Genomic DNA, 25520 nt, shown 5'->3' with positions numbered 1-25520 from the left:
TTTGATTATAACACTTAGAAGAAAGTGAAAGAAACAACACTGAAAAATACATTTGTGTGGAAAATTTTGATAGATTAAAATTGTAAAATCTAATTTGAATTAAATACTACATGGTAATAGTGATCACTACAATAGTAGCCTTGTAGTGGGAAATGTTAGAATAGGTCAGGTCTCATTTTAAAAGCAAGTTATTAATTTACAGAAAACTCAACACAGATGGAGCAGAGTTTCTAATATTTGTAACTTCTGTGGTAACTGTTACACAGTTCATTTATATAAGTATGTAAGCATACATGGAAAGTTGCAAAAACTTCTCTTTTACAAGGACTTGCAAAGTTACAAAAATGTCTCTTTTTTTTTTTTTATAGAACTTCTGAGCTGACAGAAAAATATTCACTGAATTTTAGAAGTAGTATCTACAGAACACAAAGTGGGGGTTTTCCCCAAAGGTCAACTTATGAGATTAGTTCATCTCGTTTTAATAAAAATATAAATCACCAAAACATACATGGAACCTGAAATCCCCTTTCAGCATGGAACAGAGATCCTCTGCTACATCAGACATACAGGGATGTAATGTGGCAACCAGCCTTGCATAAAATGGTAGTAAATCCAATCTGCAAACAAAGGAGAGGATAAAATAGACCATTTATAGACAAAAATTTATTTATGTGTACAAATATGGGTACCATTTTACTTGTGAAAACAATCAATGCACTGACAGAACTACATACATGCAATTTTTTGGCCCACTTCAGAATGCAATATCATTTAAAAATAATACAAGAAAGTAAAGCCCCATATCTTATTGGAATACTTCATAGATCATTTCCTTTTTAACTCCTGCCATAGGCAAAATGCTGAATACCATCAACTACAGAATTTGACCTTCAATAAATTACCAAACAGAAAGAAAATTCAGATCCATCTCAAAAAGGTTGAGGATGCAAAAAAAGGTTCTTACAGACAAGGCCATGGGTTACAGCAAGGTATTAATATTTTTTTCTGAAAAGCAGTAGATATAACCACAAAGGTAGAGAATATCTTTACTTCTAAGGTTGGAAACTTCTAAATGAATAGTAGTTGTTACATAAAACAAAGCTGAGCAGATGTGATTTGCCCACCCTTTTCCCAAAAACTCTGCTAGCATCCCACAAATGGTAATACTTCAAGTTTGCTATAGAATTTCCTTATTTCCTTCTCTCTTGCCTTAATTACATGCCTTCACACCCATTTCCTTTGCACATTCATGTAAACCAGCTGTGTATATATCAGTTTTAAATGCAGAGAAACCAACTGCACTCTGAGGCCTCATAATATCATTTAACAAGCTGAAGGAAGTATTTTTGGTTTATTTTCAGAATGTTAAGTTAATGCAGTAAACAGATGAACTCTAGAACAAGCCAAAGTAAGTGGAGAGGAACATCCTAAATTTGCATGCTTCTACTGAAAAATTGCCTGTAAGGGAAAAATGCATCTTGAGTTTATACTTTATGAAGGATTAAGGTTTCCCCTACTGCTCAGGAAAGAAAAACAAAAAGAAAAAATATCCTAACAAAAAAAAAAAAAAAAAAAAAAAAAAAATCCAAAAGCACAGTGGATACACAGAGCTTGTCCTGGCACAAAGCATCAAGACAAAAGCCCCAAAACAAAGCCATCACAACTGCCTCCTTTCTCTTTTGATATCACCGAAGGCCATTTCCAAGACACTTAATACCCACATACAGAAAAAGAGACAATTATGTATTTAACTTGTGGGTTAGAATCATCAGAATATACTCCTCCCCCAAAAGCATAAGCACACAGCCTCCTGGTAACACACAAGACTCTTGGTGAAATATTGTAGGTATCTCAGTTACCTATTTAACAGGTTTTATCTCTTCTGTTAATCAATAACTGAAGCAGTATTTACATTTTTCAAGCTTGTTGGAACACACAGTCAAGGCTGACTACCCACAGCAAATTACTACCATGTTATTAAGCATTTAGCCATTAACTTTGAGAGAAGTGAAAGTCTCACTACTTCACACACACCCACAAAAGTTGAACTAAGAGAGGACTGTGGCTGAATGAAGAGGGTGTATTTAACTGTATTTTACTGATTTCTGTATAGCAACTCTTTTAAGACAAATACCACAAAGTTTTATTCTGGTCTCAACAAGTACCTGCCTGCTGAGAGGTAATAATTTCATCTCTGTAAACTGAGTATACCTGGGGGAAAATTAAAGTCTTAGAGCACATTGTTGTTATTCCCTTGCAGGACACAAAAGGTTTCTTCATGGGGAAGCATACTAAGACTGGGTATTTCTAAATAGGTGAAATATAATAAGGAAAAGCCTTGGGTTAATTATGCTGAAATTGGCAATCAGAGATTGAGTTTGTTCCCTCTCAGGGGAGACAAAATTTCATGTTCAGCAGTGGAGACATTTCAGTATCAGTGGCACCATCTACTGGTACGTGCAGTGCTTTCTTCCCTCCAAAAGCATTTCTTCCTCTTGAGAAGGGGGAAAGAACTCAACCCCCACAAACCCCACTATGAAGCAAGATCTGGCATCAGGGGTGAGTCAATCACTTCCTGAAGTCTATGTTGAGCATCCTGAATATTCACCACCACAGTAAAAAGCACCATTTCTGACCATTGTCATTTAGACTACATACCATGGGCTGAAATCTAGTCAATTCTGGATCTCAGACTCACATGAGCTACAAATCAGTAAATATCTAAGAGCATATCTTTTTTTCTACGATTTCAAATGTCAGTTTATTTTAAAACACCCAAACAAGCAAAACCAATCATAAACTAACTTACAGAAAAGCTTATCTCAAAGTCCTAATCTCCAAAATGGATGCATTCAAAATGTTATGCCCAGGAAGAGTAAAGGGGGCATTTTGTACATTTCCTAATTTCTGTGATTCTACAAGACAGCTTAAAGAATGAAGCAATGGAGCCAGAACTCCTGCCTCACAAGCATAATGATAATGGATAAAAGCAGTGCACTCACAGGGCCTGAACAGGTACTAAGTGTCACCCACACTGCTCAGTGGGAAGAGAAGGATGATGTGGAATTGGAATGTTACCAGGGAAGCACTTTTGGCTTTTATTTCTTTGCCAGGACATGAAACTCCTTGATCTCAGGCACATCCCTCAATTTTATCCTCAACAGAAACAGGCCACAGAAACACTGATAAGTTCAACTGAACAAAAAGAACCTTGCTATAGAGAAGTCTCAGGATGAAAAGCTGACAGGAAATATACAGGAGGCTTGCAGCTTTTGCATTGAAATGTGAACAAATATTTTACACTTAAGAAGCAGCTAACTTCTGAATGAAGAACAACCAATAATAACACTAAAAACTTCCATATGAACAACAGATCTCTTGCTGAAGGTAAACTTGCAACACAGATCACCATAGATGGGAACATCAAAAAATACCATAAACCACAACAGCCTCTATATACTGCTTAACATTTATCTAGAATTGTTTAGAATTTAAAGCCTAAAATCATATTTCAGATTTCTCATATTGAAGTAAAAGAAAATAATTTATAGCATTGCAGTATTTTAGTAAACCTAAATAATTCTGTGTACAGGAAGCTAATTCAGTTAGACAGCAAAGAACAAAAAGGTCCTAAAGCTGTGAACAGTATGGGTTAAATCACTGTCTGCAGTCCTGGATTAAAAGGCTAATATTTAGCTTTAAATCAATCCTCCAATGCAAATGTGAAAGCCACTCGTATACTGGCATTGAAAAATCTTTTTAAAAGGCCTTCTGTTCTGTTGGGTTGGAGGTTCAAGTCACAGCTGAAAACGTAAATGTGATCCATTCATCAGTATTCAACAGAGCAGGGCAAAGATGCATTCTAACACTGATTTACAGTGAGTTGAAGAAGAAATGGTCTTTTTTGTCAAATTAAGTTTTCTGTCCTGAATAATCCTAGTTTGTCCCAATCTATCCAACCCCAGTGTTAGCAAGAAAGCTCCCTGGCAACACTACATAATGACTTTGATTTCACAGTGTCTGTTTTATACATAACAACCAGTTTTAGACTTTCTTGATGAAACTGTTGTGCTGCACATTTCCCAAAAGTGATCCCAGGAGAAGAAAGAGAATTTATTCTGTCATTGAAATACCTCATTATGGTTGCAAATAAAGCAGCTAAACTTAAACAGCATTAACTGATATGCCTGGAAACTAAATGCTTTTTGAAAACATACTGCTTTATCTGCATCCTCAAGGACACTGCTCCTCTGAAGCTTTCACAAAAAACCCTCCTCAAAAACATTAGCATAACAAGCACTCTTCTCCCACAGTATCCCAGAGAGATATTGCAAAAATTCTTGGATTAGTAAAAACAAGTATGGAGCTACAATATTGGAAGGTAAAGCTATATCATTATGGCTCAGTGAAGAGGTACACAGAGCAAAACCATCATTAATACACAGTACACAAAGCCTCAAAGCAGTGTGTTACAGAATATACAGAGTTTTCTACATCAGAAAGGATTATGAATGTTGATTTGAAGACACACAGCAGAATTGCTCTTTTACCAACTGCAGCAATATGTTTACTTAAATATTGGGGTAGGTTGCCCTTTCAAATTGTCTGCATCTATGGGCAGTTCAGCTGGTATTTACAGTCCAGCTGCTTGTGCTCAGAACAAGCAGCACAGTCAACACCCCGCTTTCTCCAGCTGAGTAGCCCAGAGATGGGGTCACCAATGCAGACACATAAACACAAGTGAACTTAAGATCTTAAAAGAATCAAGGTAGCTTGAGTATTTATTAGTCAAGTAAGACCCAGAGCAGACAGCGGGAAAAAGAATTTTTAAAAAATTGCATATCAAGTGTTAGTACTTCTTAATATTAGGAATAATTAATATTTATAATCAAAGACCAACAGTGAGAAGATCAGCTGAGCCATTCACTTCAGTGTTAGCTCCAACTACTGGAGACAGAACCATCACAAAAGTAGCAGCTCCTCGAGGTTATCCCACCATCTATCCTGCTTTGTAGAGGTCTATGACGAAAGGTAATATTTTTAAAATTATTACTTTTAATACAGTCCACAAGGCAATGGAATTACCGCTGGGAAAATGACAAATCAATGGCAATGAGAAAATTATGTATGCTTCTAGGAGTTTATTAGCTCTGTCCACAGTACAGCCTGATCACAGACACATTTTTTAATAGTGTAGTATCAGAAATTTAACTTTTGCTTTCATGTCATCTATGAAATAACACTGCTAAATTTACAAGCCTTATCATGCTGTTCCTGTTTGAAAGTACCTCCTTTCACTGTACACATGTTCAGGTTCCTCCAGATCACTGTCACCTAGCACAATATAGCAGATTATGCAAAGAGAATCAAGGATTTTCAAAGAGGTTCCAAGAGTTAATAATCAATTTCAGCAATCTGGAACCAACAGCACCAGCAAACAATACAGGGCAGTGGTACAAACATTATTGTATGGTCACAGACCAGCCAAAAAGCCACTTCCATTTTACAAGTATGGAAAGTTCTCTATTATGGCAGAGCTGAAGACAAAAGTCTAAGTGCTCCTGCTGATTTTCTTTGCGGTAGCTGTTTTAAGCTGCGAAAAGGAAATTCTGCTCACATTGTGTTTTGATGCATTTCGTGATTACCAGCAGGCTGATAAACAGAAATGTTACTTCCTCTGCAACCTGCATTTGGGCTGAAGAGCACCTTGTTACATCTAACACAAAGATCATCAGTTGCCTGCCTCCTCTATGTTAGGTGCAATCAGGCCCCTAATGAAAATCTCCAAACTCTGAGGTGAAACCCCTAAGTTTTAGAGGCAAGAATATGAAAGAGAATGAAAGATTATGTGCATTGCTTCATCATGGTGTCAGGTTAATGCCTCAGTCAGCAAACAAACCATTGGTTTGCACACAGCAAGAGAACAGGGTAATTTGCACAGCAGTTGTTTATTGCAGATGGGATGGTGAAATAGGCTGAATTAGGGTTGAAAACACAGCACAAGCAGTGATTAAACTTAACGAAAACAAAGCACCAAAGTCTGTTTGCTCAAAGCCAGTCTACACCTGTGTTGAGACAAAACAGATACTCAAGCTATGTTTTTCCCCCCAGTGTTAAAAGGTAATGGAATCAAAGCAGTGTAAACTCTTAACAAGAATTCCAAGATGATGGTGTTCACTTTATATTAAATTCAGCATCAAAACAGTTTATCATGAGAAATAGGGCAAGGTGAAGCAAGAAAAGCAACTTCCTCATAATTTCATCTATTTAAGGCTCAGGTTTACCAGAGAAAAGAGAAATACATTATTCCTCCAATGAATTCAATGTTTTCATTTGAGTATTTGCAAACATTTTTGGAAGCAGGGCTCTTCCTGTAAGTGCAGGAAATCTGCTTACACAGAGGCAGATGTACACAGACAAAAGCAAGAGCTTTACACAGACAGATGTACACAGACAAAAGAGGCCAGGCTCAAAGTGGCTGGACTAGAACTGGCTTTGCAGAAGGGACAAGGCTGTTGCAATGGCCATGTACTGCATCAGAATTAATATATTACAAGAAATCCTCCTTCCAAACTATACTGTGCTCTAAGTGTCCACAGGCTCTAACACAAAGAAGTGCAAGTTGTCCTGAATGAAATGAAACCTCTGTTTTTGGTATCAGGTAGGTTATGCTGTTATTTTCACAGTAAAAAAAAAGTAATGAAAAGACATCTGCTGTAAAAACCAAGTATCATAAAAAAAAATCCTTATTAAAAACCTTAATTTTTTACAATATATCATGGTGTGGATCATTGATTCTAAATATTTCTTTGGTGCTTCAGCATAAGCCACTCCAAAAGTGCACATCAGGAATAAACAAATGGAATATACACTGCTTTTTAAAAATACATGCAAATGCTAAATTAATGGGTGGATCCAGCTTGGTCCCCTTCTGTTCTTACCTTTGTCTAGGAACTATGAAAAGTGCTCGTACTAGTTTTCTTCTGTTGGCTTTCGTATTCATATTCATGCAAAAATCCATTGCTGCCTATAAAGAGCAAAGTTAATGCAATGCTTCACTTTAATGCAGTGGATTTTCAAGAAAGCAACAGAAAATGGTGTTTACACACAGCTTTTATAGAGTTACTCCTATTACATACAACTGCTTTAAAAATAACCATAAGGAAAAATCTTCAGTTTTGGTTAGAACTGGCGTAGTCAGAAAACATGTCCACTGAGAGGAATACAGACTGATTAAAAATTAATTCAGCTACTGTCAGATTCCAAAGCTTGAAATCTTTATTTCCTATCTATCTGATCTAGCATTACGGCTTTTAAGAGTGCAAAAAACTGAAACTATGACCGTACCTTGTCTATGAGGTCTCTGTTGACACAATTTGGAAGCTGCTGAAGAAAAGCATCTACTATGAGTTTTAAATGAGATCCAGTACTGGCTTCTTCATCCTCTTGTTCTAACAGAGGGAAATAAACAAGCAGCAGTCATCTTTAAGCTATGAAACAGAATCATATACCAACAAATTCCCCAAACAGTGCATTTGTAATGTTTAGTTGTTAAGCACTCATTCCTCTTTGTAGTCACTTTTCAGACAACTGCCTTTACATTTGCTTATTTGTAAAAGCTGTGTGAAGGAACTGGTAATTTTCACTACATTAACATGTTTAAAATAATTTTCATTTGTATCTGAATGATTTGTGACAAAAGCATTTATCACATTTATCATAGCAGTTTCTAGCTGCTAGTTTCATAAATAGCCCTGAATGCACTCTGCAAATCCATAAACTAAAATAATAGAGTTCAAAAAAAACCAAATCATGAAGAAAAAGGATTCTTAAAACCAATTCTTTTTACCTTGCTCATCAAGAAGTTTCTTTGTAAGATCTTCTGCCTCATCTCCACAGTCTAACTCCAGTGCATCATCATTAATATCCAGGTTCTCCAGCTCCAATTCCAGATCCTCATTCCCAGCTGCTTCCTTATTATCTTTGGCATCTTTTGAATCTATTTACAAGTTAAGTAGAAATACCAAATAAATACTAACAAACTGTTAAATACAAACAGTCATTATTAGAACACAGGAAGATTAATGCTGCTAAACCTACACGTCTTTAGTGTCTTAATGGAAAATCTTTTACACAGATGAAGCAAAAAAGGAAAAAGCAAAACAGGACAAAGGTGTTGATGAAATAACATGCTATATAAAAGGTCAAATAAAGATTACTCATTTCCTTGAACACGATATCTGAATCTGATAAATATTCAGAAAAGAATAGTTAATATTTTCCTTGGACCATGACACTGGTCCAATACTGAGCATTTTTCAAGAGACTACAAAATTGTACTATTTTCTCAGGCCTCCTTCCAATCGCATTTGCAGATTCTGCTTCATTTAAAAAAAAAAATCAATTTCAAGGCAGAAAAAATTTTTAAAATTCTAAAATTTTTCAAAGCCCAGTGTGACAACTTCTACAGAGTGCATGCACCATGTGGAAATATAGACTCACAAACAAGTAATACGTTCAGAATCACAGACAAAATTAGTCTGAAATGCACTTTGGTGATATCACCAGTTCAACCTTTTGGTCCAAATGGATGAACACTATTCACACTAGGTATCTCAGGTATTTTTCCAGTTGTTTTAAAATAGTAAGACAGAGATTCCAGTCCTCCTGGGCAAGCTGCTCCAACATCTAAAGATCCTGACAGGGAAATGTCAGAATTCTCCAATCATGCATCTTCTGTTACACTTTGAGCCAGGGATGGTGACTTTTTATCCCATTGTACCTGAAGTCTGCACATGCCCGGTTGTGAACTGAGAGCTGTGTCAGAATGAGGAACCACCCAGGCATTCTAATCTACTGAAATTTTATGCTGACAGTGGCACCTACCATTAACAATTTAATAAGAAAATAACAGTGAAAAAAAACCCCAAAATAAAATCTGCAAAGAAGGGAAAACTCTTCCCATTTTTCACAGAAAAGTTGGCATTTACTTACACTGGTTAACCTCAAATTACTTGAAATTTACAATTCTAACAATACTAAAATGAATTTATTTTTTTCTTCCTTAATAATCAGATATAACTGCTATCCCACCTAGTTTATTCTGTAAAAATTCACCTAAACTGGTGTACTGTCCCGATTACTACAAATTATTTCATTAGAGACTCATTACTTCCATCAAGTTTGTTTATCTGTTGGACAAGATATGTTGAAGAAAATACTCATCTAAGCATCCTACCTTTTGATTCATCTTTGCTCGAATCCTTGTTCTGGGAATATTTTTCATTATCTTTAAACAAAATTGCTGGCACAAAAGCCTTCAAGTCAATGAGATTCTCATAGAAGTTTCTAGCATCTTCATCTTCCCAGATACCCCCCTCCAGGTCATATTCTCCAGGCTTTCCTGGTGTGAAAATATCAATACCAGGTCCATGTTCTGCAAAAGTAGTGAAACCATAAAAAAGTTATTTACACAAATTTACAATCTTCTATGAGGAGGGACCTTTAAGAGGCCTTTTAGGAAAGTGTTAATTTATTACTACTTCTATTTTCACTTGAATATTTCAATGCATACCTTAAAGTGTTTTTAACAATTCAATCTTAGTATTAGACATACCAAGAAATTATCTTTAAATTTTAAATTTCATTTTGATTAAAAACACAGCCAGAATCAGTGGAAATCAAATCAAGAAAAACCAAGCAGCACATTATGTGGTATTAGAAAGTTATAAAAGACTTTAACAACATTAGGCATTAAAAGTAATCACTTTGAGTATGATGAACTAACTGTATGTACCCCACTGAGTTTTAAGGATGAAGTTTAAAAAGAACAATTTAATACTTAGAGGCATTAAAAAAATACAACTCTTTAAAACTCAAGATAATTTAAAATAAAAGATACTTATGATTTCAACATCTCACCAAATCTCAAAGTTGAGATTTAAAGGCATTGAAAGGCTACACTTCTGCTCAGGAGGCCAGACAGCCACACCTAGTGACTTACCTGGTTTATCAGTATGTTCCTGACCACAACATCATGACCCAAAATAGACTTCAAACATATTTTTTAACAGTATCAGCTTTAAAAACTCTGACAGTTTTAAAATACTAAAACCTGCATAATATTAAAGGAAAGGATGAGGTTAAAAACATTTCTAATTTTCCATTTATTACTCTATCCCCAGAAACAAACCTAAAGAGATATTACTTAAGTTTCCATAATTACACAGAATATAAAATAGTTATGGTTACATATTAGGCATCATTACTTTAATTTTAAAATACAAATGTATTATTCATTAGCTGATATCCTTTAGGGGGAAGCCTGAGTGAAATGAAACCAGCAGAAAAAACACATTGGTAAGAGGGTTTGGTTAGTTTTTCCACCACATCCAAGCCGAGTCCAAGGATCTGTTGACCTGCTTTAGAATCTGGCTTACCCTCAGGTGTTGGCTTTTCCTGGGGGAGGTCAGGCATGTTCTCATCCAAAAGATCAGCCAGAGACTGAGAATTTGCCAACAGCTTCTGATAGGACATTGCAAACTCCTCATACTGCTTGTGTCGATCTTCACTCAACTCTCCTTTGGAGTGGAGAATGCGTCTACAAAAACCAAACTTACAGTGAGACCACCTTTTTCCTTAAATCATATTTGAGCTATGCTGAACCATTAGGAATTTCTCTGAGCAAAGCTAACTTTCCTCTTTGAGGGATCTGTAACAATTCTAATTTAGACTGCAATAGCAAACATTTAAGTGATACTATTATTTTTCCAAACCACACTAAATTTCCAACTTCAATCCTGCTGAGGACAGTAGAGTCATAGAAGCTCTAGCTTCCACATCAAAGAGAAAGGCCCACTTACTCTTTGACACAATTAGGCTGTAAAAGTCTTAAAAATAGATAGTAAAATAATATATTCAACTTTATCAACAAGCTAGATAAAAGTTGCTTTGCACCTGTAATAATCCATTTCCATATTGTCTGAATGATTACATCAGTTATTATCACCAGGAGGGTCACAAAATTTGCAAGCAGCCCAATGACTTTCCAACAAAACAAGGTATTTCAAGGCTATTGGTCCAAATTATGAGCAGCCGTATTTGTTTCTTCAGCTGCTCTTTATTTTCTTTTACAAAACTATTCATACTTGTTTCAAATAATATTTTTTAACATTGAATCTGTTGTCAAAAGTAACTTTCATTTGAAAAACCTAATCACTGCTTATAAGTGCTGGAACCACTGACCAGGCACCCTGCACTGAAAAGAAAGCATCAGAAGTCTGAAACAAGGTTCAAATACCACAATTCCCAAAGCAAGCTGTATCGTTACATTATTATCTGTAGGATTCCATTACCATTAGGCTTTTATTATGTAATAGGCAAACAGTCACAGTCTTGCCAAAGCATTTTGTGGCATAAGAAATCTGAAATAGTTAAGGCAATATAAGTTGAGGGATATCAGTTTTCTTGCTCCAGATTAACTGTAAAACAAAAGTCTTCTTTGTACACATTCAAAGGGTGAGCAGCAAAATTCTTTATGCCTGCTCAGAACCAGAAGTGGACACAGGTGTCTGGCAAGAGAGGAAGAAGCACTAATGCTGGCAAAATTTCTACTTCTCTGACAAAACACGCTTATATTTAACAGGAATTGCCTGCTCCTGCACAGAACAGCAAAGAAAAATTAACTAATTAAATAACCACTGAGTATTTGTGAAGTGCAGTAGTTCAGCTTGGATTCAGGAAACACATTAAGTGTCAATTCATAGCTTTTCCATGGAGATCGCTGTCCATTGCATACATATTTTAAACCAGCAGCTTTATAAACATAAGCATTGAAGCTCTCTGCTATTATTTAAAAACAAAAAAAGCAAAGTGCTGTAACAATAGTACAAGACTTTCAGTTCTCAATTTCATTTTCATGAAGACAAGTGTTAACCAATTCAAAGCAGCTAAAGCAAATGAAAAAAACTTTAAAAAGCATGGTTCACCTCTGAATACAATTATAAATAAGCGCCTAGTACTTGTCCTACTTTATGTCTCTTCAAAGCACAAGGCAAGCTCAGCACACCTTAAAAACATATTTAATTTAGACAAAAGAAGTTTCTTCCATAGCTAACACTTATTTTTGAAAACTCCTTTTAGAATATGGGATCAAGGTGTTTCCTTCCAATAACACAGCCTGACAGGCTTTGTTGTGCCCCCAGCTATGTAACCAAATGACCACCAGGTTCTACGTTATATGAAAGTCAAAGAGTAACTCAAGGTACTTTTCCTAACTATCCACTTAACCAGCAATGCTTGAGTCTGCTTTAATTTTACCTAAATGATTTCACAGGTAACACAGCACTAAAGCACTACTAATTTAGCATAGTAATTTTCAATTAATTCAACCAATTTGTACAGCTTGAATTATTTCATAGTCATTCTCCTGACAAAGATAAATTGATGAGTTATTTACCTGACAAAATATCATAACCTTAACATGTGACACAGTTCATGCACAAAAGGGAACAGTTCACTCTCTATTCACTTCATTGATTGTGGAATAACACTTTGAATAAAAACTACAGCAAAATGGATCAAATTTTCAATACATAGAGAGCAGCTTTATCTAACAGGATTACTGGTTTAAAAACAAAAACAAAAAAACCAAAAACTATCCAACCAAACAAAAACACTCCAAAAAACTGACACCCACAAAAAAACAAAATTCAAAACCAAGTACGGAATCAACTGCACAATCACTTTCCCAAAATCCACAGCTTAGGAAGATCTCTGTAATACTCATAAACTTCTTACTTGGCAAATCTGTCTTGCTCTCCCTCATGCCTTGCACTTCCCTAGCAAGCAAATGCCATGAATCTGTTACAGATGATGTAAAAATAAAATCTGGTAGGAAAGATTTTGATGTCTTATTTAACAAAACTCATTCCTCAACTATCATTAAGGAGTTAAAATAGACACCTTAAAGTTCAGAGAGAGAAATAATGGAGTTCTCTTTATCCAGTGATAAATGATAGCTCTTCACATGCCTTCCCCCAAACAAACCTTTACACCCAAATTGACAGTGATAATTCAATGACAAGGTGCTCAAAGAGGTCCCTCATCTGCCTTTGTCTGACCTACTCAAAGCAGGCTCAGTGATGAGGTCAGACCAGGCTGCTCAGGCTCTGTCCACTCATTTTTATCCAGCTGTAGAAGTAAATATTAAAATATATTTCTTTCTCCCAGATCATTTACTTTCTTTCTGCTTCTTGCTTTCTTAACATATTTTGCACCTCTCAGAAAATAGAGGGAAGAAAGTTTCTATCATACAGATTTTGGAACACCCACTCATTGAAATACCAGCCAGAACCAATGTGTCCAGAACTAATGATAATTGTGAAAGTATAAAGGTTCATATTCATTCACTTTGAAAAAATTACCCCTTAGTCAGTAATGTACTTTGAATTAGTAAGGTACTTGCAGAAATAACAGTACTTCCAAAGTCAGTTTATGATCCTGTGAAATTCAACACTTGGCTGAGTCCAGACAGGACTGCAGCACAAAACCCATCAGCACAAAAGATTCTTGCATTGGAAACATAAAAATTTAATGAATTCCAAGCATACATTTGGTTCTGGATGGATGTCCAGCCTTTTAACTGAAATATGTCTCTATAAACAGTAACTTGTTTGTTTCTATCTGACTGGAATGTTTCCAGAAGAAATTAAGAATGACTGTTTCAAGAATAGCATTTGGGTTTAGGCTGGCTCCAATAATGAGAATTCAAGATGCTTTAAAGCAAACAGTTATTAACCAATGTGAAAATAGCAGAAATAAAATCATTCAGATCTCAAAGTCTGCATATTTATACCCTGCAAGATTAGTACTACATATAAATATTTAGGAGGAATTTTATCAAATTGTCTATACCCTCCAACATTTTAATACATTTATTTAATATATATTTGTCCACCTTGGAGTGTAACAGATACTTCCTTAATTTAACCTATTTCTTCCTTCATCCTGGTACACTAAAAAAAGTAAACAAGCCAAAGCAATTGTGGCATATGCTTCATTTGATACATGTGGGTGGAAAGGGAGAAATCAGATTGTGCCAACTGGAAAAGGACAGTACCAGCTGGGAAAGCAGCATTACCCTCATGCTGATAAGGAAACAGCACTAAACAGAGGAAAGAGAATTACAACTAAAGGTCAACCTCCCTTTCCTTTAAAAGATATTCAAAGAGTCTGTTTTGTCTCTGTTTTTTAAGTATTCAGAACAAATTTAGAATGTTTTTTAGAAACATTGCAGAATACACTGCTAACAGACTTTGTTCATAAATACTACAACAAATCTAGGCATTTAGTAAATAAACTAATTTTTATTCATAAGTAAAAAGCAACATTCAATTGTCACCTGTTTTGTCTTTCAATATTTTGTAGCTCCCTGTGGTCCCTTTTCAGGTGTTTGGTCAAAGATGTAAAGTATTCCTTCAACAAATTCTGGAAGGGCTGTTGTTTCTCTGGGCTAATTATCTCACTAGGAGGAAAGCTCAAGTTAAACTTCTCTGCCACAGTTTTTACCTTCCTTGGCACCAAACCAGCAATGTCATCTCCACAGTGCCGACAAAAGCTGATAACCACAGAAACATGAGTGTGGGATTCTCGATCAGCGTTAATAATATTTTTAAGCTGCTCATAGATTAAAGACAAACCTTCCTTGTCAGTGAAAATCCCAACTATTGTCAATTCTGCAATGAAACGCAAATCAGTTCTTAACTTGGTAATGTTGGGAGTCTTCTCTTCTTTCCTTGCTTCAAAATGTTTTTTCCAGGCCTGAAGTAACGAAGGAGCAAAATCAGCGTATCGCTGGTGAAAGAGGGAACACAAGTGCACAGCGCAGTTCACATCTGATATTTTCAGTTTGGCCTCCACAATAGAAGCTACTGCTTCTGCAATGTATTTGCTTAAATTCAGGCTATTAAAGTCATGGGACAAGGAGTCCCTTTGTTGCTCTGTAATGGTTTTTAGCTTCTTAACAAAAGCCGTGTTCTTCTTCAGGCTGGAGTCCAGTCTGCTGAAGAAGTTTTCCTCTGGACGACTCTCCGGTGCATTCTGGTTTTTGCTGCGGAGCTCTTTTCTTGCCTGATGGCGTTCCCAAGCCTCCTGATGGAGCTGATGTGCTTCCTCCTTCTCCCTGTGCGACATAAGAATTACTCATTTTTGTTATGGAGCCTTAATCTCAGAGTATCAGGACAGAGGAGAAAAGGTCACAGTTGGAAAACCTTCAGGAGTTTTAACACCATTTCATCTCTCTTCTTTAATATCTACTAAGCTAATCCTAGAAAGCTAAAGCATCTGCTTCAGAAGCTCGGCTTAATTTTTGTGTTGCAAAGGGCAAGGACTACTTGTTACAAAATTTCTCAAATATTTCTACACAGAACATACTAATCCCAACAGACTTTGAAAATATAAACATGAAACTCCATTTACTACAGATGAAGATGAAATTTTCACAGAAGAGGAAACAACCTTTCAACAGGTTACTGTATCACACATTTATTTTTATTGCCAGACTAATGAAATTACACAGAAAATTTGGAATATGTGAAATATATCTGTTCCAGCTAGAATCTGGCTATGACATTGCCTCAATTTTAAAAGGTAAATATTTCAAACCTATAAAGATTCCACATTCAACACTGTACTATGGTTGGATAACATAATAAGAAACATGTACTTGGTAATATCACATATTAAACTTCCAGGTTACATTCTGAGTTTGCCATCCAAGTATCAGTTGTCTATGACTGAGTAAATGTAATTTATCACATCAGATTTGCTCCCGTTATGTATGATCTGTAGACCTGTTAAGCCTGTATTCCCAATTTTTGGACAATAACACTTCATCTTAAATGCATCTGTGCTTCTCTATTCTGGTTTGGGCTGGGACAGAATTAATTTTCTTCAGAGTACCCTGTATGGGGCTGTGTTTTGGATTTGTGCTGGAATCAGTGTTGATAACACAGGGGTGTTTTCACTACTGCTGGGATGGGCTTACACACAGTCAAAGCCTTTTCTGCTCCACACCCCACCCCACCAAGGAGGAGTCTTGCTTTGGTTTGCTTGCCTGCACAGCTTCTGCTTTACCCATTTAACTGTCTTTATGTCAACCCACAGGATTTCTCATTTTTACTCTTCTGATTCTTTTCCCCATCCTTTCGAGGGGAGGGAGTGGCTGTGTGGGGCTGATGCCAACTGGGGTTAAATCACAACATTTACTCAAGCACAGCTGTGCTCTCCATGGTCATCACATGCAGAACACTAACAAACCCCCATAGCAGAGACCAAACTAACAGAAGTTACAAGTGAAAACTCAAAACCTCTTAGAAGTCATAAAGCACAGTCAGACAGGCACATAAAACTGGTAACACTACATGCAACTTATTAAAAGAAACTCCAACACTTCATCTTTTATAACTTTGACCACAATCCTGATAACAGAACTCTAGCATTTGATACAGTTAAACCTTTAAAAGATAACTTACTTCAGTTGAGCAGCTTCTTCTTCTTGTTTCTTTTTTTCTTCCTCCTCTTGTTTCTTTTTCTCCTCTTCTTCAAGTTTCTTTTTTTCTTCTTCTTCTTTCTTCTTTTGCTCTTCTTCTGCCTTTACTTTATCCTCTTCTTTTTTCTTCCGCTCTTTGTCTTCCTTCTTTCTTTTATCCTCTTCCATTTTTTTCTTTTTATCTTCAGGAACCTTTAAAGTCTCTCTCTTCATGCCAACCTTCACATCTTCTTTTGGCTTCTCCCTGGTGCTCACTGGTCGCCTTTCACTAAATTCTTTTTCTTTATTATTTAACTGAGATTCTTTTTCTTCCATATTTGCTGGCTTTTTGCGCTCAGCTGGCATTGTGTTATCCAGGCAAACCTGCAGAACCACAGGAAAACAAATACTTTAAAATTGCTGTTGATATTTTAGTCATTTTTCATAGCCCACCCATATTCACTTAACTCACAAATGCATGACTCATCAGGATAAAGGTTTATGTTTTCTTCAACTAAGGAAGGGACCTGACAAGTAAAAACAAATCATTTTGTAAACATGTTATTCTGCAAAGCTGTCTCCAGCATGAATTGTGAAATAAAAGCCTCTTGAAGTTTCTACTACCCAAGGAATGTAAGATCTTGAACATAAGTAAGTTCATCTGAAAGAAAAATAATTCAAGACTGATGAAAACAAAGTACTCCAAACTTAAAAGTAAGTACATGCTTGATACATCACTATGCATCTGCACCTCATTGACCCTTCTGTATATCTCCTAAGAATGCCCCCGCTTCCACTACCACTACTTGGGATCATAGGATAATGCAGGTTAGATTAGACCTCATGTAATTCATCCTCCTGCTCAAAGCAGTTCCAGTCTTGAAAAGTGTCAAAGAAAAGTGGCACAGAAACTCCACAACTCCTCTGGCCAATCTGCTCCAATGCAGGTTATCCTCACTGTGATCCTCACTGCAGATTATCCTCCCTGTGAAAAGGCATCAACTTGCTTCCTTCTTTCCTCACCCCTCCCCAGATTTCCCCAGCATCTCCAGCACTCAGCACAAGTAGCAGCTGAAGAGCGAGCAGTGCTGACAAAGCTGGATGCACAAACCTCCCTCCCAGCAGAGCAAACGGAAATATCAGAAAGGCTGCAATTATCAAGACTTATCAAAGACTACAATTTCTCTCTCCTTCTACTCAACCAACATTTTTGTAGGAGCTTTAGCATCTTTGGGGTTTCCAGCCCTCCAAGCTTTGATTTCATCTGGCTAAAGACACAAAATGTAACACATATTGAACACAAAACGGTAAAAACACAGGGCAATTTTGATTAGGAGGAAACTATCATGAGCACCTATTTCGGGCCCCTGCTCCAAGCAGATCAGAGGCTTAGCTAAGGCTTTAGTATCTCCAGGAACAGAGAAGCAGTGGTCCCCTCTGGGCACACAGAGAAAAAGCTTTTCCTAATACCAACCTGGAAATTACCATGCCCCATACTGTGTTTGTTTCTTTTCATCCTATCCCTGCACAGCTTGGATAAGCCAGCTTCATCTTCACAATACTCTCCCATCAGGCTGTTTTAAGACAGTTGTAAGATTTACCCCTCACTTCTTACAGATCAAGAAGCCAATTCTCTCTGTTTCTCTTCAGCTCATGTCCTCCAGCCTCCCTGTGTTTTTGGTTATCTTCCAAGAGACTTATTTCAGTGTGTCAGTGCCTTTCTTGGGAACAGAGAACCCACACCTGCATGTGGTAAGTACTGAGCAGAGGGAGAAGACTCACCTTCAGCCTCCTGGTTAACTCCTGGTTCTACAGCCTAGAATGCAAGGGCATTCTGCTGACTCATGTAAGGGTCAGGTGGGCCAGGCAGGACCACAAGAGGCAATTACAACCACCCAGGCTTTTACTTCAGGCTAAATTAAATTCTTAACACAAAAGATAATTTTCACATACTAACATGCTTCAAGTGAAGAGCCATCACTTTGTTTTTATTAATAACAGCAGTTTGATTGCCAATGGCCACCCCTACTTTTGCCTTTCTAACATTTTACTCTGGATTATGAAAAGATCCTAGATTCACCAATTCCCTACATCTACTCAGAGTGGATAATGAGACACCTGCATTCCAATCTAATGCAGAGTGTTCCTGGTATTAATTTTAACTATTTTGAAATATGTTTATAAATAAAACTTCACAATAAAGAATATATGTTTCTTAATAAGCATGACACATTCCCTCTGCCATCTCCCAAACAATAAAATGACATATTTATATGCTGTCTATCTTACCCAGATGAAACTGTATTACAATATTTAAGGTGCTCATCCGGAGCTTCTAAAGAAAAACTGGATTGCAAAAATTTACAGTACCAGTACTCACACCTGGGCAGTGACAACTTACCAGTTGGTAAAGAACCTATTCATGACTTGGCCTCTGGCAGCAACTGGCAACAGCATCAAAGGGGAAATGTCTCTAACACTGACTTATGGAAATCAAATCAGCATTGTTTAAACAAGCAGGAGCACATTTGGCTCCCTAATGCATGTCTACAACTATAAAATTTCAGAACTACTTGAATTCCAAAACCACCGATCTTAAAACAGTATTATTATGAAATCAGTACTCAACCAAAGAGGGAAGGGGTTGCCTATGTTTAAAGAAATGCTGGAACAGCATGTCACAATTCCAATACTCTGAACAAAATATCTAGCCAGCTGCACAATTAACTTTTAACAACAGGGTCATTTACCACAATCATTATGGTGCTTGAGCTCATACCAAATTTAGGAACTCTGTTTTAAAGATGTATCTGATGTTTGCTTGTATAAAAGCAAACCAGAGAAGATGGGATAAAAAGAAAAGGAATGGAGCATAATTGACCACATGGCAGTATTATCCAATTTTTCCCAGTGAACACTGGAGTCCCAAAACCCCCAAAAATCTCGTTTTACAGTAGGATTCTGTTCTGTGCCCCAGAACAGGTATGTTGCAATACTTCTCACTACGTGTACAGCTCCTTATCTCCCAAACCTTTCCGATGGCTCTGCCAGCTCGTTCGTGCCGACACCAAACCCCGAGGGCAGCGGGAGGCGGTGCTGCCGCTGCCTCCAAGCTACGCCCGCGCTGACCCAGCGCGGAGCCGCAGCCAGGCGGGGCTACAGCGGGCAGAGCTCCCGTGACAGGCAGACAGAACTGTCCACAGGCAACTTTCCCTGAAGTTCTGGGAGCGGGGAAAAACGGAAACAGACAGCTGGCTCACCTGGGCCTCATCTCCATAGAAAACAAAGCTGAAGATGGCATGGAAACATTAAGATAAACTTTATTCTATTTAATATTTCACATTTATATTAATGTACTGATGAAAAGGCATAATAATGACATGAACTCCATAAGCCAACAGACAGGACAAACCAACACTCACACCAGAAAATTAGGAAGGACAGAGAAAACAGAGACAAGACAAACATCCCTATGCCTTTAGACTCTTGGCAGCCCATTTCTGTAGTGATACTTACATGTTTTAACACTCCTTCTCAGTTTCAGGATCTACAGACAACATGTTTTTAGAGGGAACTATTTTTCTTAATTTTTCAATATTTGACATACAGTGACTCATTTGTAATTAAGTCAATTTTTATTGTACTTAAGTTTCTAAATTTTTTAAACAATTATCTTGGAATTTGAAAGAATGGGACTGGGTTCATGATACTCTGAGCTCATAGACTTATGAAGTAGTTTTGAAATACAGAAGTAACATTTCAGAAAAACCATCTACGTTATTTACTCATGAGGAAAGCAGAGAGTAACATATGGTGTTCAGCATCACAAATCCACTCACAATTCAGAATAAAACAATAAACATCAGCACCTTGGCCCTCAAAGCAATACCCTTAAATCAATAAAAACAGTCTACTCTCAAAGCCTGTAGTAACATGATCCAGAATCCCCATCCTTGCAAACACAAGTATGAAGAAAGGAAATACAGTTCTATTAAACTAAACACAATGAAATTTTTCACTAGACATTAAATGGATTATATAAACAGTCCTTTCTGCAGCTAATCTATTACAGAAGAGATATGGGAGATAACGAATGTAGGCAAGATGTCCTACCTCTGACTGGCTGAAAAGTCTCAAAGAGCAACAAACTCCTCCATCACTAGTTATCACACCACTAGAATTCTGCAAGTTTCAAAAACTAAAATGCAATTAAGGTTCTCTTAATGCAAGGGAAGGTGCATAAGAGAAACATGAAGGTCAGCGAGGAGAAAATAAACTTACAGGTTTTGGAAAATGAGACACAGTACACAGAAAAAAAAAAAAATGTAGTGCAGAGAGAGAGGAGCCCCCCACACAGTGGCAGGGAAGGATCACAGAATCACAGAATATCCTGACTTGGAAAGGTCCTTTAAGGATCATCAAAGTCCAACTCCTGTCCCTGCACAGGACACCCCAAGAGTCACACCATGTACCTGAGAACATTGTCCAAACACTTCTGGAGTCCTGGCAGGCTCGGTGCTGTGACCATTGCCCTGGGGAGCCTGTCCCAGTACCCAAGCACCCTCTGGGTGAAGAATCTTTTCCTGGTATCCCACCTAAACCTCCCCTGACACAACTTCAGGCCACTGACACATCTTCTGGCCGACCTGCCGAACAGCCGGGCACTTTTACTTTCGCTTCTATACCTCTCGGGGAAAATGTTTTGCTGCTAAACTTGCAGGAAAGTGCTTTCCACCGTGAAACAGCGGCCTATAGACAAGGCACTAAGTATAAAAAGACTTCTTCGCTACCACCCCAATCCCCGCTGGCAGCTGTCCCGCAGCCCGGGCCCTTTCCCGGATGGGACCAGCAGCTCGGCAACTGCAGCTTCCGGTGCTCTCCCGGCCTGCCTCTCCTAGCGCTCTCAGGCACCGCCACCCGAGCCTTCCCTGCTCCGAGCCCCGCGGCCCCTCCGCCTCCGGAACTCCCCGTGCCCCCGCCAGGCCCCTGTGCCCTCCTCTCCCCGTGCCCGAGTCCCCGTGCCCGCACACGGCCCGGCACCGCCCTGCCGCCCGGTCGGTGCCGCGGTACCTGTGCCCGGTGCCGACATGGGCCCGCCCGGCGCCGCCGCCGCCGCCTCCTCCGCCCCTCCGAGGCCCCCGAGCGCTTCTCCCCTCACGGCGGCCGGGCCGCCGCCGCGCTGCCTGACCCACGGCGCTGCCCCGACCGAGCTCGCCGCGCCCGCCCCGCCACGCCCGGGCGCGGAGGGAGGAGCGGCGCCGCTTGACGGCGGCAGAGCCGCGGCTGCGGGCGGCGCGGAGCGGCGCTTCCCGAGGGGCGGCGGTTAGGCAGCGCGGCGGGCAGCCCGGCCGGGGTCCTGCCGGCGGGCTGGTGCCGGGGGTGCGGAGGCGGAAGGGGAAGAGGAATGGGAATGGGAATGGGAACGGACGAGGGAAAGGATTCGGCCCCGCGTCCCTCAGAGCGGCGGGGGAGGGGGAAATAGCTGCTGAATGTCGCTTCCCTGGTGGCCTCAGCGCACGGCTCGGCTCATGGAGCCGCATGACGTCACTGCGGTGACGTGTCTGTGCCCGCCAGGCGTCACGGCAGCTGTCATGTCGCGGGTGGGGCCCTCAGGTGTCGCCGTGATAAAACATTGCGGTGACGGTGTCTGAACAACAAATTACTGCCTCAGGGGTGCTTTCGTGGGTGTCCATTGCTGTGCCCGGTTCTGGGCTCCTCAGCACAAGGGAGACAAGGGGCTGCTGCAGAGGAGCCACAGGGATGAGGAGGCCTCTGGAGCATTTCTCCTCTGGGAGCTGGACCTCTTCAGTCTGGAGAAGAGAAGACTGAGAGGGCATTTCATGAATGCAAGCAGATATCTCCGAGGCAGGTGCCAAGAGAGTGGTGCCAGGCTCAGTGGTGCTGAGTGACAGAGCAATGGTCATAAAATATAACATAAGAGATTTCACCTCAAATGAGGAAAGCACTGGGAGAGGCTGCTCTCGGATTCTCCCTCTGGAGACATTCATAACCCACCTGGTCCCTGTGTCACCTGCCCAGGTGACCCTGCCTTGGCAGGGGGATTGGACTGGATGATCTCCAGAGGTCCCTTCCAAACCCACTCATTCTGTGATTCTGTCGTTGGGTGTGTTTTCGAGTCTAAATTTGGTCTCTCTGCCCTCTTGTCCAGTCACAGTTCCCACCTGGACATCTGAGGATATTTTACAGTGGTGAGTTTAGTGGCACAAAGCTCCTGGATTTGTTGGAAATGTTCTCTGCCTGCAGTTCTAGGCAAGGCATTACCTCTTGGGCAACTCAAAAGCTGGCACAGCTCAGAGCTGCAGAGTGAGAATCTGGTGTTTATTTTACATTTTGAATCCAGATTCTGATAGAAGCTTTTATGTTGGGAAAACCTTTACAGCCCTCTGGGCTTAGAACAAGCCTTCAGCAATATTGGACACTGACAGCAGGCACAGGCCTGGTTGTACATAACAAGGTTATTCAGCTGTTAAAGTTGCTTTTTATCCAGAGGCAAGAGACTGTTTACTGATGCAGAGCTTTAGGTGTGTTCTGCCAAAGCTGCTACAGGACTAGACAGGTTTTTGGTTTTTTTTTTGTTTTTTTTTTTTTTTTTTTGTTTTTGTTTTTGTTTTTTTTTTTTTTGTTTGTTTTTTGTTTTTTGTTTTTTGTTTTTTTTTTTTTTTCCCATAGGAGAGCTTTCCTCTCTGCTGTTTAACGTCATTGCACATTTTACAGACATGTCTAAAAACCTCTTTCTGGACAAGTTTGAAAGGAGTTATGCTTGTTACAGGTACAGATCATTCACATGTCCCTGCTCACAAAGGTCTCATTTGCTTGCCAAAATAACTTAAACTACCAAATTGATTAAACTGATTCACTGGAGTGGAGAAGATCCATGGCAGAACATGGCAAAAAGGGGGAGAGGAAATCCATGTTAGTGTTGGCACTTTATTTTCTAAAGGCACCATCCTTTGGCCTGTCAATGAGTACCTCAATGATTCTTTTTAGGGGGAATTGGGTTATACTTGGGTTATCAGTGGCATTGGCATTACAACAAGAGTTGTTGGCTTGTTTTCTTCTGAAGCACAATGTTGCTACCCTTTCCAACATGAATAAAAAGCACAATCACTATGGTTTTGAAAGGGAATCAAAATCTCCTTCTGTGTTTATACCACACTCCCACACCTACAATTATGTTGGAGCTCTCTCTTGTAAGGGCCATGCAAGCAAACTTCAGCAAACTTTTCCTCCTAAATGACCTGTTTCATTTGTGCACATGCTAATCAAGCTTTTGTACTGATTTACCAAAATCAAAAGCAGGTAGTTGTTGTTCCCTGAATCTCAGACATAAAGCATCTCTCTTTTTATTTCTTGAAGCTCTTCCTCCCAAATTTTTTTATATGTTTCCTCAATTACTGGCACCAAACTTGCACACAGTATTCAAATTGTGCCAAATACTGGCCAAATGTAGAATCTGTAGGTGTCCTCTATATTTCCTTGCAGCCAAATCCAGCAAATTATCTTCCTTTCTGAATTAGTAGATATCCACATAATTTTTTTAGACCCACCTGCTTTTTTCTCATTATTTTTGGAGGTTATTTATAGCCCCTGTTTCCTGGAAATAGGCTACATTTTAGTGCACATACTCTTTCAATGAGTGCAAGCTTTCACCTCATCCTGTTAAAATAAATTGTGTTTGCTTATCTCCATCTTGACTCTCAGACTGAAGGTAACCTCTCCTCACCACTTATCTCCAGCTGACAAACTTCATCAGCACTCAAGGTGTGGGCAGCTTTTTTGGGTTGATCTAACTACTGAAGTGGCAAGGAGGGTAATTCCTTTAGAAATATTCCCAGTGCTCAGCCAGACATTTACTATTTAGTGTGTATAGCCTTGGTTTTGGATGTTTCTAGTATTTTTTAGTGAGAGCATCATGTAGTTCTAAATCAGCCTCACACAGGAGCCTTCTCTAGGACAGGCTTTGTGCCAGAAGAGCCAGGCTGGGAGAGTCACTTTGCCTACGCCCTCAGCAGTGGTGTTTCTCCTGGCACAGGTACCACCTTCTCATGTTTAGACATGAATCAAAGTCAACAAAGCCATTCCTTGACTTAGATATAGCTACAGCAATGTTTTCATCACGTGTAATCATGTCCTACACAAGATGATTATGCTGGAAAATCTGTGAAATCTCTATTAACTGGATTTTGATTCACATAAAAACCCTAACAAGTTGACTTGATGAGATATATATTTCATAAACACATGCTTAGATTTTATTAAACTTTTATTAAGTGAACTTATATATACAAATATTCTCTGAGAATATATAATTAGTTCTCTGAGATCCAGAGAACACATCTCTGAGTGTGTCTGAAACATCTCTCTAGAGAAACTGGAAAATTTTTATTGTTCAAGCCTATTCGTATCAGTGCTAATTGGGAAATATTCAACTAACTGCCTATATGATTGAAAGCAAAACCACATTGATATCTGCTGTTTGACTGGTATTTGCTTAAGAACTATGGAAAAGCATTTCATCATCCTGTAATCTGCCTGCAACATTTGTCTTTTTCCCCAAGCACAAAATGGAAATATTTAACTACGTCAATGTTTTCTCCCTCTCCACTGTCAGCTTCAAAAAAATCACATCATCTTGCAGCATTATTTTTAAGGTTCCTTCACTCTAATTGAAAAAAATATTAATATCCTCAGCTACATTTTTACCACCTTCACTGAATGGGCCACATGTCCACTGTCCTTCTGTTGCTGTATCCTTTTGCCCTCCTTGCAGCATTAAAAGTAATTTATTTTTATATTTTTCTCCCATATTGGGTTTTATAAATATGCATAAACCCAACCATACAGGCCTCAAGGAACACAAGTGGCCCCTCTGCAAGAACTGTGAATATAAAATCCCAGACCAACTGGGGTGTCAGAACTGATTCAGTTCTGAAATCCAGTTCCACCTGTTCCAAAGGCAAATGCCATAGTT

General features: G+C 38.9%; 1 protein-coding gene across 2 annotated transcripts in view; it reads right to left on the bottom strand.

Moving 5' to 3' along the window:
* Nucleotides 1–21736, bottom strand: part of UPF2 (UPF2 regulator of nonsense mediated mRNA decay) — a 52205-nt gene extending 30469 nt beyond the window's left edge. The window contains exons 1-9 of one of the 2 annotated variants that reach the window (XM_021530978.3): nt 21599–21736; nt 16533–16912; nt 14402–15181; nt 10440–10600; nt 9239–9436; nt 7850–7999; nt 7348–7451; nt 6942–7027; nt 509–617 (exon numbers count right to left, since the gene is read on the bottom strand). In XM_021530978.3, coding sequence (XP_021386653.2) covers nt 509–617; nt 6942–7027; nt 7348–7451; nt 7850–7999; nt 9239–9436; nt 10440–10600; nt 14402–15181; nt 16533–16894 — 1950 coding nt within the window. In that variant the 5' untranslated portion in view covers nt 16895–16912; nt 21599–21736. Of the gene's footprint in view, nt 1–508; nt 618–6941; nt 7028–7347; nt 7452–7849; nt 8000–9238; nt 9437–10439; nt 10601–14401; nt 15182–16532; nt 16913–21000; nt 21376–21598 lie in introns of those variants that run through there. The other variant, XM_085568634.1, reaches the window with a different exon arrangement.
* Between the last annotated feature and the right edge of the window lie 3784 nt (nt 21737–25520).

This window comes from Lonchura striata, chromosome 1A, assembly GCF_050655825.1.
Source record: "Lonchura striata isolate lonStrDom1 chromosome 1A, ASM5065582v1, whole genome shotgun sequence".
Lineage (NCBI taxonomy): Eukaryota > Metazoa > Chordata > Aves > Passeriformes > Estrildidae > Lonchura > Lonchura striata.
The sequence above is the reverse complement of the archived record's forward strand: the minus strand, read 5'-3'. Positions and strand labels throughout refer to the sequence as shown.